At 38.7% G+C, this 15040-nt stretch overlaps 1 protein-coding gene across 6 annotated transcripts in view; it reads right to left on the bottom strand.

Annotated features, from left to right (window-relative positions):
• SUGCT (succinyl-CoA:glutarate-CoA transferase) overlaps positions 1 to 15040 on the bottom strand; it is a 372291-nt gene that overhangs the window by 329157 nt on the left and 28094 nt on the right. For 5 of the 6 annotated variants that reach the window (XM_042476870.1, XM_042476872.1, XM_042476875.1 and 2 more), the window contains exons 7-8: positions 9262 to 9353; positions 5714 to 5857 (exon numbers count right to left, since the gene is read on the bottom strand). In XM_042476870.1, the coding sequence (XP_042332804.1) occupies positions 5714 to 5857; positions 9262 to 9353 (236 nt within the window). The remainder of the gene's footprint in view (positions 1 to 5713; positions 5858 to 9261; positions 9354 to 15040) is intronic. The other variant, XM_042476871.1, reaches the window with a different exon arrangement.

Here is a 15040-nt window from a genome sequence, read left to right as displayed (position 1 = left end):
TGACCCTTTTGTCAACTGAAAACCATTCTGTTTCTCCATACTCTGCCTCTTGTTCTAAGTGCAGATTTCTCATCAGGACCATCAAGTGTAGTGGTACTCCCATGTCTTTAAAAGCGTTCCATAGCTTTTTGTGCTATATGCAGTCAAAGGTTTTGCTATCATCTATAAACCACATGATGGTTTTCTTTTGAAATTTCTTGGTGCCCTCCATTAGCTAGCGTAGGTTTGCAATATGGTCCCTAAGGCCCCTGCCTTTCCTGCACCGCACTTGTGCCTCTGGGATTTCTCTCTCCATATATGATTGGAGTCAATGTTTCAGAATTTTAAGCATAATTTTGCTTCTGTGGGATATTAATGCTATGATCCTTTTGTTGTTGCACTCTTTTGTGTCTCCTTTTTTCTGGCTGGGAATGAATATTGGACATAAACCTACCTCTGCATTTTTCTTGATTAGACTAAAACAGTCTTGGTAACTGAACAGAGAAAATGGTATCATGCCCATATTCTGATTAACAAACACCAAAATCTCTCATGCAGGGATAAAAAAATGTCTATTTATTTATGATTATTAAGAGCCATAAACTCAAGTAGAGAAAATGATGGAAGCTTTGGTGCAGCTTCCAGACCCTTAGGACGCATGCATCATTGAAACACCATACCTCCAAAGTGACTCGAAGCAGCTTTATTTTGGCTGTCTGTATAGGGCCTCTGTTTCTTCTTAAATGAGGGACTGTTTTATTTGTCAATGCTTACAGTTTTTCCATTTCTACCACTTACCAAATTCTTAACAGTGTCATGGCCTGGCTTTGTTCAGTTTGTACCTACAAAATTTAATTCCTAGTGAAAACTGCAATTCATTTACCAAGCTGCTTAGAGGATATTTCAGCAAAACCTTTTTTTATTATGGCGTGACATTATAGCTGTGCTGGCTGAAATTCTCTCTTCTTCAAAGACATTTGAGATTTCTCCTCCTTTGTAGCCAAAACAGGTGATAGTGATACCAGTAATTTTCCCCCAAAGGGAAAAAGAATGGTGAGGTAACAGAAGTGAGAGAATCAAGAGACCTTTGAACACTTAGGCTGAAGAGTAAAAAGAAGAAATGAATATTCATATGATAAAGAACGGCTCTATTACAAAGGGTTGTGGATGTGGATATATATGTAATCATATACATGCACCGACCGGGAAATGTGGATGCGTGCATTCATGGATGTGTCACAGGATTCTGTTAAACAACAGAAAGAAAGGCATAGCTGAAAGGAAAGCAGAACAAATGGCTGGGAATGACTCTCTAAATTGGAAAAGAGACAATGAGCTCAAATAGATTAACATAATTCTATTAATATCTTCTACAGAAAGTCTGTAGGTAATTCTGTTGATCTGGGTCCTTTTTAATGTCTAGCTCCAACCTAAGTCAGCTGCACCAAAGTAATACATTTTGCTTGGCTGATAGGCCAGAATGCATTATTGGCTATTCTAGAACATCTACATTTATTTACACTGCAGCAACTGGCTAATCACTTGCAGTACAAACTGAAAATTATTTAAAATATCTTTAACCAGACTTGATCGTTGCCTAGACAGGGCACAATAAATTGTTAGAATTTCTCAGTATTATTATACAGTTAGAATTATATGGTGGACATTTTTACCCACAGAAATGTTATATTTCATAATGAGAAGCAGAGAAGAAGTTTACTAGTAATCATGTAATAAAAACAGTGCAGATCACAGGCAAAAGTGTACATACTTAGACAAACAAAGCTTATGTCTCAGGGACATGGACATTTTTTACCATTTATAAACAAAATTCTACATACTTCTTGTGTATGAATTGCATACTTCTTTTGAAAGTCTTCTGTTTCTCAAGCAGTTCAAACTACTTGGTGGGGGTGTGAATGGTCACCTAATGGTTAAACATGCCACTCTCCAAATCAAAGCAAGATTTATTTATTTTTGTCTGCAGAAGTTGAAATAAAATGTTGAATTCTATTAAAGTGTAGAATTTCTTGCTTCATGAGGCAGAATTTTAAATCACTTTGGGTCTCTTTTGTTGTTGTTTTTTCCTTAACTGGTTGTAATTAAATGCAGGAATATTAAAAACTTCAAGAGATATTTTCAAGCCACAACAGGAAACATAGATCATTTCCATCACTGTAAACAAGTCCAAAAACCACTTCCATTTTACTTACTGTCAGCTGAAGAATACTATTTAGATGCCAATGCAAGCAGAACCATAGCTGACAGTCAAAAGTCAGATAATTGGAAGTTCAAAGGAATTTTATCTTATAAGTTCATGAGAAGAGACTGAAATGTTGGTAAGTCCTGAACTCCATTAGCCATTATACAAGTTCTACTTTCTTTGAGAAAAACTATGATTTCATTTTCTTCCAGGTAAGGCATTGATCCTAATTAGTGTACATGTTTGTATGTGCCTTCAAGTTGCCTGTCAACTTATGGTGACCCCATGACTTTGACAGGGTTTTCTTAGGCAAGGAATTCAATCTAAAGCATTAAGGAGATATTATAGTAGCATTGTTTTCACACAACAAAATGACAAAACAGTGATGCATATAATACATCATGCAACCTTTCGAAATTCTACTGGCTTCTTCATCAGACAAAAGATATTTAAAAATCATACAGGAGAAAAAAGTGATGATCTTAGAGTGACAGGCCTACATTCTCTATCAGAAGTTTGTGCTGTAGTTAAGTTGGTATCTCTCTCCCCATACACTGCAAACTGTCCCCTTCCTCCCACATTGGAAGCAGCCTTTTTCCACTATTGATTTCAGTCTTTTAAAGACATAAATGGAAGTGTTTCAAAGCCTAATTGTAAGAGGAGCTTGCAGAGTAGGGGGCTACAGCATTGGAGAGGGTGGAATTCCCCAGTACATTCCTCCACCACCTCTTCCTGAAAAGACCTCCTCTCACTACTATCACATTTTTAAAAGACACCACTGACATGAACTGAAGATTTCTTTTTAAAAGTCTCACTGAAGAAAGGGGAGGAAAAAACACTTACCTCCTGTCATTAAGGCCAGTAGGAGGCTGGCAGACCATACCTATACTAAAGATTTATCTTAAGAAAATGATAGTCAGACATGCAGTTCTAGACTTTAAGAAAGCTGATTACAGTAAAGTTAGGAAAATACTGATAGCAATCCCATGGTCAGGAATACCAATAGAGAAGGAGGTTCATGAGGGGTGGCAATTTCTTGGAAGTGAGATAGTGAGTGCACAATTTCAAACAGTTCCAATGAGGAAAAATGGGAGATGTCTCTTCCAACTCTGTGAGCCTATTGTTTCTTCACAAGAAGCCACATTATTTAACAATCTCAGATTAGCATCAATTCTGTGGATAAAGTAACTGTCATAAAATGCAACTCCATCATTTATTTCAACCCTTTTTCCTACTTTATGTACCATTGCATGGGATCAATAAGTTGAAGCTCTGTGTATGTTCAGCATACAAATCTGGCACATACAACACAATAAAGCAGCCATAGCCATTCTCTGTTTTCCAAAGGCCAGTATCAGAAGGCAGATTTGGACATTTCAATATTTGAAGTCCTACATTCATAGAAAGCTGTATTATACTGATACAATGATCAGTCCATGTAACTCAGCACTGTTTACACGATTGGTTCTCAACCTTCCCAAAGTTGTGACTCTTTAATACAGTTCCTCATGTTGTGGTGACCCCCAATCATACAATTATTTTCATTGCTACATGCAAATATGAGTTTTCCGATGGTCTTAGGAGATCCCTGTGAAAGGGTCGTTCGACCCCCAAAGGGGTCCCGATCCACAGATTGGGAATCACTGGTTTACACCAAGCGGCAGCAACTCTCCAGGAGTTTAAACAGAAGTCTTAGCAATGTATTCCAAGGACTAAATCTGGTATCATTTCCATGCAAAGTACATGTTCTCCCCATGAGTGATGATCTTTTCCATTTGTTGAGTATTCTGCTGTCTGGATTCCTTCAAAATTCCCTTTACTTCTCTCCCCAAGTTTTCAATATTAACATAACCACTTGACTCAAACTTCTATGAAAGTTTCAACACACATTTGCAGACACTCTCGATGCTGGGCTTTTCATAATATCTTTTGCCAATATAATTAAATTTTTGAACTGATTGTGCAAGCACAGCAAAATAAGCATGTATCTATGTAATTGCTCAGAGACCTCAAAGTGAGGAAGCATTTGCATGTTGATAAATCACAATTCACATTTAAGATGAAACAATGAAGGCTTTTTAAAACAAAAATGCAAAAGATTAGATGAAACATTACTTTTGGCAATCATAAACTGAAACATAGCTAATAACGTTGTTTGGCTAGAAAATTCCTCGCCTTATATTTAAAAGCCTAGACGAGTTGCTGAGACGGACGGAAGGAAGGAAGGAAGGAAGGAAGGAAGGAAGGAAGGAAGGAAGGAAGGACTGTTACTGTAACTGTGAAGTGTTGTCTCCCATGGGATTAGATAGTGGTTCAGTGGACAGCAGACAATTAGACATAATACAGAAGGAGGACTGAAAAGGAAGGGAAAAGAAACCACTAGGAAAAGACTGTGGAGGAAAGGAGCAACAGCCATTTTCTGCCCTCACAAGCCTGAGACTTTGAACACTCATAGGCCCTTAACTCAGTAATTGGATTCTACTGAGAGACTTATCTTTGAAACTGTTTACTCATCATAATTTTCTTGTTATCAATTTCCCTTAAGATAAATCTTTGTTCTCTATTTCTCCTGCTTTAATAAGTTACTGCTTACTCCTCTTATTCCTGTCTAGGAAACCAGAACCCTGGAATTCTTCCCCTTCAGGCATCTCATAATTGACTGTACCCAAACCCCAGGGTTTAATAGTAAGGAATTACAAGTACCATTATTTACAGCTTAAAGAAATTCAGGCTGCAATTATATGTCAATTACCTGTACATAAACCCCACTGGATTCAGGGTTTATGCCTGGTGAACACTTGCACAGGACTTTAAAAACCTGATCCATCCAGGCACTCAGAGTAAGCATGTGAGAATAAATAATATACAAAGAATGGGGAAAGGGATAGCTTCTTCCCAAACTTTGGTCTCACACTTCACAATTATAGCACTATTGTTCCACTTTACCTGCCATGGTTCCATTGTACAGAATCCTGGGTTTTGCATTTTAGGGTGGAATATTTAGAATTCTCAGCCAAAGAGCTGTAATGCTCACCAAACTACAAAGCCCATAATTCCATGGGATACCGCCATGGAAACGCAATCATAGGGCTGTAATTGTGTAATCTAACCCCATCAATTTCATGTGCTTGCAGTGTTTCCTTCGCTCCTAACCTTTCCGCATTCAGCATGAAATTATTGCACATTCCAACTATATTCGGCCAAAAGCATTTAGAAGCTTTTCCACAAATGGGGATGTCTAAATAAGGCAAATATTACACTGTTAAAGACTGGTAATCATTAAGCCTATCTTTGACTATTGCCTAATAATATTCTCAAAAGTTCATACTTAGAGCAATAAATTCCACACCTCATAAAATAACCTACCATGTAATTTATACAAAGGCTGCAGGGTTTGTTTGATTTTCTTTCGGTTAACCATTATGCATATAAATACTTCTCTTGAGAAAGTCACCATGCAAGCCATACTGCAGAGATTAATAAGAAAGGGAATCTTGTTCTTATTATCCAAGCAGCTAGGTATGTCCTTACTTGAGATGATAGCAAATTGCAGTCCACATGCATTCCCTTCCCTGTTTTCTGTCGCTGAAGAAGTGCAGCCATAATCGCTCCATATGCATACAGTCCTGTGGCAAGGTCAGTCATAGCAACTCCTGGCCTAACTGGCTCACCCCCCTAAAAAGAAAAGAAAAGAAGGGAAGGAGGCTTGACTTTTCAGCATCGTATGTTACATACCACTGCCATTTTCTTTCCTTCAGAGTTGCACGAGCTACACTCTTGGCTGATTCTTCTTTAGAAACCAGCTAGCAAGATCCCACTTTCAGTTTCAAGCATTATAAAACCTATAAAACTTCCACAAAGGACCCAAAATGATCCACCTGTGATCTGCAATAAGATTTGGAATAATCTGTAACACTCTGCCATGTTTCAATGAAAAGGAACTACCTGCTTGCTTACAATATTTATCATTACAGACGATGGCTTTAATCATGACATTTATGACAAAAGGGAGTGCCTCATATATTCTGACTTGCCTCTCCACAGCTGTGACCAGGACTGAACAGAGTTGTGTGAATATGTGGGCAGGGTGAATAGTTATCCACAATGGTCCTGTCCTTACATGCCAGTTTGTGACTGTCCCCGTCCCTGTCCCTCAGTTCAGACTTTGCCATGCTGAGTAGCAAGATGTAAAGGGGAGTAAAGGTCCAGAGACAAATTTCATGAAACGTGGAAGAAGAAGTTTGATTTTTGTATGTCAGTTGGCTTTAAACTCTAGCACCGATTTTCGCCCATTCCCAGCAAGCACCAGGGTTCTTGGCTGAGTACAAAGCTGTTCTTATGCATTTGTACAACATCAGTGTAACAACAACAAACAAGATGAAGAAAATGAAAACAGAAATGGTGGATAAATGCACTTGAGCCCATTGTGTTGTTTCGCAAGACAAGGGAACAGAGTACCAACACTGCACCTGATAAAGTCTGCTGTCATATGCTCTTATATATGCTCTGACAATTCTTCTGGTAAACCCTTTTGGTAAAGCTACTGCAACTCTCCAGGACTGAGTAGCTTACACTGATTTTGCTGTGCTGGGAGGGGATTGTTTGTTTGAAAACTAGCTGTCTTATCAGCCCTTTGGCTGCTTTCCCGGACAGGAACCTTCCTATATGCGGGGGATCCGTTCCAGACCCCCCACATGTGGGAAAAACCGTATAAGGTTAAATCCCTTTATTACCTATGGTGGTGTGCTCCTGTGTGCAGTGCCATGTGGGCGCCTATGGCATCAATACCATTTTGTCCTCCCAGGCTTGCCATATGCATAAACGTACAGCCCCCATGCAAGCGCACACTATATATTTAAAGCTTCATATGGGACTGAACCATATATTTTTCTGATCTTAATTTCTTCATCTCACCAGTACCTCTTCATATAAGAAGTCAAATTCAGATGCCAATGTCTTATTCATTGCAGCCTTCTCTCCGCTAATCAACATATGGCAGCAGAGCCCAATGCATCATGGGAAGTCATGATACTTTGCAAAGGACCCTTCAAAATTACTTCCAGCATGGAGGACCGTTTCAGGTAAATTATTTTTAAATGGCCAGGTGCCAAAGCCACCTTCATCAGTTATATGAATATCTTCATAATTCAGCAAAACAAGATCCTTAAAAATAGATAGTGCTATGTGAGCATTTAAAGCTGGTTAGGAACCCCATGGAGTTAATTTTTACAAGCTAATATTGCTCATGCAATAAAATACTATAACAACAACATTGCAACAAATTAAAAGAACCTGGGAGAAAAACCACAGAACATCCTTGGAAACTGTTAGTGATTTTCTCTTCAGGATTTATTTTCTGAATATACCACCATTTTTCTTATTCAAGCATTTTAGGCCCTACTGCTCTTGGCTTTAATCTGTTTCCAAATGTGTTGGCTGGAGATCAAAGCTTCACAGGAAAGTCTGATAACCAAATGATATTACCAGATGCAACATCATCATATTTTATCTAAGAGTCTGATCCAACGCAATAGGAATCAATTCAAGCTGGAACACGTTTGGAATAGCCTCCAAATTTTAGCCATTTAGGAAAGTTCCCTGCCCTGGCAAGATTACAATGTACATGGATAAGATATTTAGGATTTAGAAGAAACACATTGTTTTGCCTTAGTTATCATAGCTGCAAATATTCTACAGTAGTAGTTTCTGTTTTACTATTTTTTATTATTACTTCTTACACCATCAAAAGCCCAAAAGTTCATTTTTTTTCATAAAGATAAAATATGAGGATATGTCACTATTTAGAATTCCAGATAGTTTAGTTAAAAATATAAATCATCACCACTAATCACTCTATACATAAATGTGTTACACTTTTAAAATTTTATTTATTAATTTTTTCAAGTTTGAATAAAAATCAAAGAAAGAAAAAACATTTTCATAAATAAACCAGACTTTCATTTAAAATAAAAAAGGTTTGTCAAACCAAAATGGCTAGCCATAGCAAACAAATGCTATCTCTCACAAGTATATTTATTAAAACAAAAAGGCGGGTTACAGACCGCCGAAAAGCGGCGGTCTGCTGCTGCCTCCAGTTGCTGCATCCGGGAACCGCAGCAGCCAAATGGCACGGTTCCTGGACGCAGCAAAGGAGGAGCGTGAAAATTGCGCTCCTTCCTGGGCCCCGGATGTGACGCCGCGAGGCACTAGTCGCTCACTCACGGTGTCATATCCAGGGCGCGACATGCAGACACAGAGCGTCCGCTATGTCAAGATGGCGGCAGCCATGTGGAACGGCCGCCGCCATTTCATACGGACTCAGTATGACTGAGTCCGTCTTAGGGTGCTCATCTGTAACACGCCAAAGACTAGCTACTGAAATCTTCTGAAGATATTACTATGAAATATTATTAAAACACTCCTGTATATTAAAAAAAAAAAGATAATATTTCCAACAATCCTGTAAAGCAGGGATTGCCAGCATTTAGTCTTTCAGATGTTGAGAAGTCCCAAGCTAACATGGTCAATGGTTAGGGATTCTGGGCACTGAAGTCCAAAACATCTGGAGAATCAAAGGTTTACAACACCTTCTGTAAAATATTTGCCATACTGCAGACTGAAGCTGAGAGACAATGCCTTGCTTAAGACCACTAAGACTGCATCCACACTGCAGAAATAATCCAACTTGACACCACTTCAACTGCCATGGCTCAATACTATGGAATTTTGGGGATTGTAGTTCGCTGTGGCACCAGAGCTCTGCTACTAGGGAGCTGGCTTATTCCTGAGCTTTATTTTGTGCAAGTCTGTGAATTTTTTACTATTTTAAATGTTAGGAGGGTTTGGTGTTCTTGTGGGGATTGCTGAGGTTAGTTGGTGAGGTCTTTTGTTGGGGAGAGGTTGCCTAATGGTTTATTGAAACCAATTTCAAATAAATGCAACATTTTCGACTTCAAGTGGCCTTAAAGCATACCAAGACTCTTTTTATCCAACAAATAATGTAATTTTACTCATCATGTGCAACAGTAAACTTTTTAAAATTACAACAGAAACATTCTCCTGCACTTGTAATAACGTACCTCAGTCCCTGTAATGTGCAAGAGGCCAGAGGCGGCAGCTGCAACAGAGTCATACCCGGCTCGTTGAAACTTTGGACCAGTTTGTCCATAGCCTTAAAACGGAAGGACAGGTAATTAAAACAAAATATACAGAACAGTACTGGCTAGTCCTTCAGCAAGGGTGCTACGTATAAAGCAAGGCTGAACCCCCCTAAATGAAAAAGGAGGCCGACATCAATCAAGTCTCCCATTCTGAAATTCATGTAGTATCCTGAACAAGGATACATCACAATTGATTGTTACACCACTTCAATCGAATGGATTTGTAATTAAATAGAGACTTTATGCAAATACAGTACAAACCTTAGTCCATTCTGCCTGCATTCCTTTTAGGCTGCATCATTATATCTACTTAGAGGAGGGGTAAATCAAGTGCAGCACACAAGCTGTATATGGCTATTTTTGTGAGCCCCAGGGGTCAAAATTTCATAATATATATACACACACACATGCATACATACTGTATACACTCGACTATAAGTCGATAAGTCATGTATAAGTCAAGGGCAAGTTTTGGGGCCAAAATGATGGATTTTGATATGCCCCATAGATAAGTCAAGGGTAAAACTTGCATTCATCCTAAAAGCTGAATGGATGAGAGAATAGAGGAAGGTCAGTGCTTTCAGGGCAGACTATATGTTGCCTTATACCAGTGCATGGTTACTTTTTTAAAATAAGAGTTATTTAAGTTAAGAGTTAAAGTACAGTACTAACATTGACCCATGGATAAGTCGATCTCTGTTTTTGGGGTCAATTTTTTTACTAAAATTTATAGATTTATACATGAGTACATACAGTATATATATCTTGCCCTCCAGAATACCCCAAATGCACTTTAGGGGATGTGGAGGGCATTCACACTATGCTTGGAGGCTTCCCGCCCCACAGGGGTCATTCTTTGTGCCGAAATACTCCAAAATGTCCACTAGGAGCCATGGGAGTGCATTTCTCCTCATTCTGCAGGCCTTTTGGGCCAGTATAAATCCAGCAGAGGCTTCCTTTGAAACCCAAAACATGGTGAAAATGCCTTCATACCCGTAGAGGCATATTGGAGCATTGCTGCTGGGTTTTTTATGTGTTTTGTTTTGTATTGGTTTGAGGTTTTTGGAGGCGTGGCCCTCCATGTTCTCCTAAGGGGCTAATGCGCCCTCCTTGCCTTCCACAGTTGCCCACCTTTACCTTTTGCTTTCTTGTTTGGAAATATGTCCCATTGAATAAGGTTGGACTAAAGTTCTTGTAGCTGTGTGCCTTCAAGTCATTTCCAGTTTAAGGAGACCCGAAGGCAACCCTATTATAGGGTTTTCTTCGCAAGATTTGTTCAGAGGCTTGCCACTGTCTTCCTATGAGACTCAGAGAGCATGACTTCTCCAAGGTCACCCAGTGTGTTTCATAGCAAAGCTGGGAATTGAAACTCGCTCTTCAGAGTCATGGACTAAAGTACAAAGCAGCAAATGGTAACATCCCCCACATGTTTTATGCTCTAGTACATACAACAAATACCAATAGTTTCACAAGGAGCTGCTTTTATACTACAATACAACAAAAGTATATCTTGTGTTTGCAGATACAGTATTTCTACAAACAGATGCTGGGTATCACTACAGAGTTAATCCAGATAACTGGATATCCCTGTTTAATGACAAATTAATAAGAACCGCCTTCAGATGTCTTGTTCTGCCACATATCAGACTTATCTATTATGACCAAGCAACATCTTTCTTCAATAAAGATTTACGAACAAGCAAAGAAACATAGGCACTTTATGAGAAAAACCAAGTGAGGCACTGTATGAGCATAACTATAGTACTGCCAAGTGTACAAAAATGAAAAATTACTTCTAGAAAACAGCTGTCATTTCTTAATCTGTATAAGGAAAATAGTTTATTCCAGATAGGCTACTCCAGAAAAGTAGCTTATTCTATATAGCTACTGCAGAATATATATATATATATATATATATATATATATATATATATATATACACACACACACACAAACACACACACACACACATATATACATACATACATACATACAGTCAAATAAATGCAAGCACAGTCACAGATTATTTAATTCAGGCTTCCTTTCCATCTTGGTTCAGTTCTGGATCTCTTTTGAATGCTACGCCCACAGGATTTTAGGATTATTTATAATCAGAGGGGATTATTTATGAAGCAATGTCACCCTTACAAACAAGCCATTCTAGTATTAATTGCTTAATTTTTTCTAATCAGTTACTATAACTATACAAACATTCATCTTATAGAAACTTATTCCTCCCACTATACAACCTCTATATAGTCTTTAAAGCAGCATTTGATTCTATGCCTTGAGCCAAATTGTGGGGAAAATTGGAGGCCTAATAAATTAATCAATGACTACTCCATTTAATACACATGTTGTACAAAGGAACTTCACTCAAAGTGAGATGTAACCCTCAGGGCCCACTTACCAATGTCACTGAGACTGAAAGGGGTGTTAAGCTTGCTTTATATATATTAAGCTGTATATTCACTCTACTCTTTTTTCAATTCTATGTTAACGCAATTGTGGGCCACCTTTAGGTCACAAAGTTTCTCTCCCTAAACTGGCAGTGAGGTATATATCTATTCCGCTTTATTCAGATGATGCAGCAATACTTTCAAGAACACCTATTGGCCTCAAAAGGGCACTGAAAGCACCAATCCACTACTGCAAGAAAGACCAGTTAGAATTAAATTATCAGAAAACTAAAATCATGGCATTTGCCAAAAGACCAAAGGGTTAATTGTGGAGTATAGATGGTCATAAGATTGAGCAGGTCTGCTGTTTTGAGTATCTGGGGGCAGTCTTCCATTGAACTGGTACATGGAAAACCCATGGGAACTATGTTGTTGCTAATGCACAGTGGAGCACAACAGCCATTCTTAAATTCTTTAAGTCAAGAGGAGGATACTATATATCTGCAGCTCTTAAACTAACTGAACCCAAATCAATAGCAAACTTCTTTATACTGCCCGCTGGGGCCCTTTTCCACTTAGGATCATTAGAATTGGTACAATCTAAATTTCTAGTTCTATAATGTGTCTCCAATTGCTATTTTGCAATTTGGAGTCAGGCTTTACAAAAGCGGAGGATATCATGTGGATGAACATATTTCACTGGTTTAGGCTATCTTTTATTCCCATTGGATTTGCCCCACTAACTTTCAGTGATGACTTCCAACCTACAGTTGGTCCTCCTTATAGGCGGGCTTGCCTTCTACAGCTTTAAGCTTATGCGGAAGGCAAACCCCGGCAGAAATAATGGGACGTGCACCCCTGTGCCGCTGCGACCACGCACCCCATTATTTTCTATGGGGCTTGAGCATATGCTTTTCCCCCCATACTTGGGGAGGGAGTCCAGAATGGATCCCCCACGTATGGGTAGGGCGGACTGTATGTGGAAACAAGCAGTGGTAAATAAAATGTCATCACCTGAGCTTTTCTTCAGACTTTCTGCCCATATCAGATATGATCAAGTCATATAACATATAACATGTAGCAGTCACAGAGTCTCAATCGGATCTAGTTCAGATTCCAACGTTTATTATTAGTGAGTGAGTTAGTGAGTACTTCGCCTCCTCTATGGCATATTTAATTAATTAGAAACACCTGAAAATTTGAGGGCCTTCATTCTCTCACAATGTCATGCTCTCCCCTCAGCTGTCCTTGAAGACAGAAAGATCCCTCGTTAATCAAGATAAGGTCTCTATGAGTCTGGTCATATAAAGACAATGGAGCATGTGTTACTCCAATGTTTGTACTATAGAGACATCTGCATTAGCCTCATTTCACCCTTATTGAATAAACATCCAGGATGCACAGGACAGTTTTATACTTTCAGATATTAATCCTGGTATAACATATAATGTCAAACATTATTGCTGGTATAATCTCTCATCTTGATTTCTGTAATGCGCTCTACATGGGGCTACCCTTGTACCAGGTTCGGAAGCTTCAACTAGTACAAAATGCGGCAGCCAGGTTGGTCACTAGCTCTTTGAGACTTGACCATACAGTATAACACCTATCTTGAAAGATCTACACTGGCTCACAATTAGCTTCTGGGCACAGTACAAGGTGTTGGTTATCACCTTTAAAGCCCTACACGGCTTGGACCCGGGTTACTTACGGGAACACATCTCCCTATACAATCCGCCCCGCACTCTTAGAACAAGTGGGAAGAACTTGTTAGAGATATCAGCATCCAGACAAGTTTCCACTTCCCAAAGAGCATTCAATATAGCTGCCCCTAGACTATGGAACAGACTCCCAGAGGAGATTCGTCTTGTCACATCTTTGGAAATTTTCAAGAAGGCAGTAAAGACAGAGCTCTTTCACCACGCATACCCTCCTGACCTCCTATGAAGACCATTGGAACGGAACGAGAGCATCTGACCCCGCGATTGATTGATGATGTTTGATGTCTTACACTTGATGTTTTGTTTTTAGCTGTGGTTTTTAATTGCGCAGTAACTAATGTTGGAATACGGTAACTGTTTTTTAACTCTGTTGTGATCCTGCCTCGATCCATTGGGAGAGGTGGGAAGATATAAATAAAAACTATATTATTATTATTATTATGATTATTATTTTGCTAGCATCTGTGTTTGTCAGACCAGACCTAATGAATATTGCTCTATAAACAGATGGTTGGGTACTCTATGTATTAATGTTTTTAATATTTTTTCTATATCAATTTTATGTTTTGAACATATTTATATTTTAGCTTTATGTTTTTGATGAAACATTCCCAATTCTCTTGTACTGGTCTACGACCAGTAATAAATATTTATTCTATTTTTTTTTTAGGTTATAATCTTATCATAACTGTAGCACAAAAATAATGAAACTAAGAATGGATTCTTAGTGTATATTTATATCATATATCTATGTATCTAGGTAGCTGTCTATTTGGGATTGTTTTAGACACATGATGCTTCTTCGTATAAGCCCTTAGAGCAAATCTTGAAGAAGAAAAAGGAGGAGGAGGGAATATAAAGAGTATGAAATGACAAGAATTAGTATTAAAAAGAGACCATCTCCAAAAGACATACTGAAAACACAGCCAGCTAACTCATATTTCTCTTGGGCAGACAGGATATATAAAAATAAATAAAACTTTTATTTATATCCCGCTTTTTGTGAAAACAAAGCAGCGTATAGCATATTAAAAACATACAATATATACATAATATCCCCCCTTAAAAAAGAATTAAACTAGTTAAGATTAAAAAAAATTACATAGGCCCCATACAGACAGGCCAAAATAAAGCTGCTTCGGGCCACTTTGGGGGTATACTGTTTAAATGATGCATGTGTCCTAAGAGTCTGGAAGCTACACAAAAGCTGTGCTCCAGTCCTTAGGACTGGATCGTTGCTTTGGCATGGCTTCTGAACTCTTAGGGCGCATGCATCATTTAAACAGCATACCCCCAAAGTGGCCCGAAGCAGCTTTATTTTGGCCTGTCTGTATGGGGTCATAATAAACAATTAAAAACACATTAATAATGGGCAGACCCAAACATAGTCCATAATGAGTCCATGGTATATGGGAGTGGTTGCTATATGGCCGAGTACTTCATTCCGGGAAGTCCTGCCGGGAGAGATCTGTCTTGACAGCTTTCTTGAAGCTTTCTAAGTTGGTAATTTGACGGATCTCGTCTGGTAGGCCGTTCCACAATGTCTGTGGGGACATTGGAGAGGAATACCTCTTCTTC

The sequence above is a fragment of the Sceloporus undulatus genome, chromosome 6, assembly GCF_019175285.1.
Source record: "Sceloporus undulatus isolate JIND9_A2432 ecotype Alabama chromosome 6, SceUnd_v1.1, whole genome shotgun sequence".
Lineage (NCBI taxonomy): Eukaryota > Metazoa > Chordata > Lepidosauria > Squamata > Phrynosomatidae > Sceloporus > Sceloporus undulatus.
Note: the sequence above shows the minus strand (reverse complement) of the source record. Positions and strands in the feature narration are given on the sequence as shown.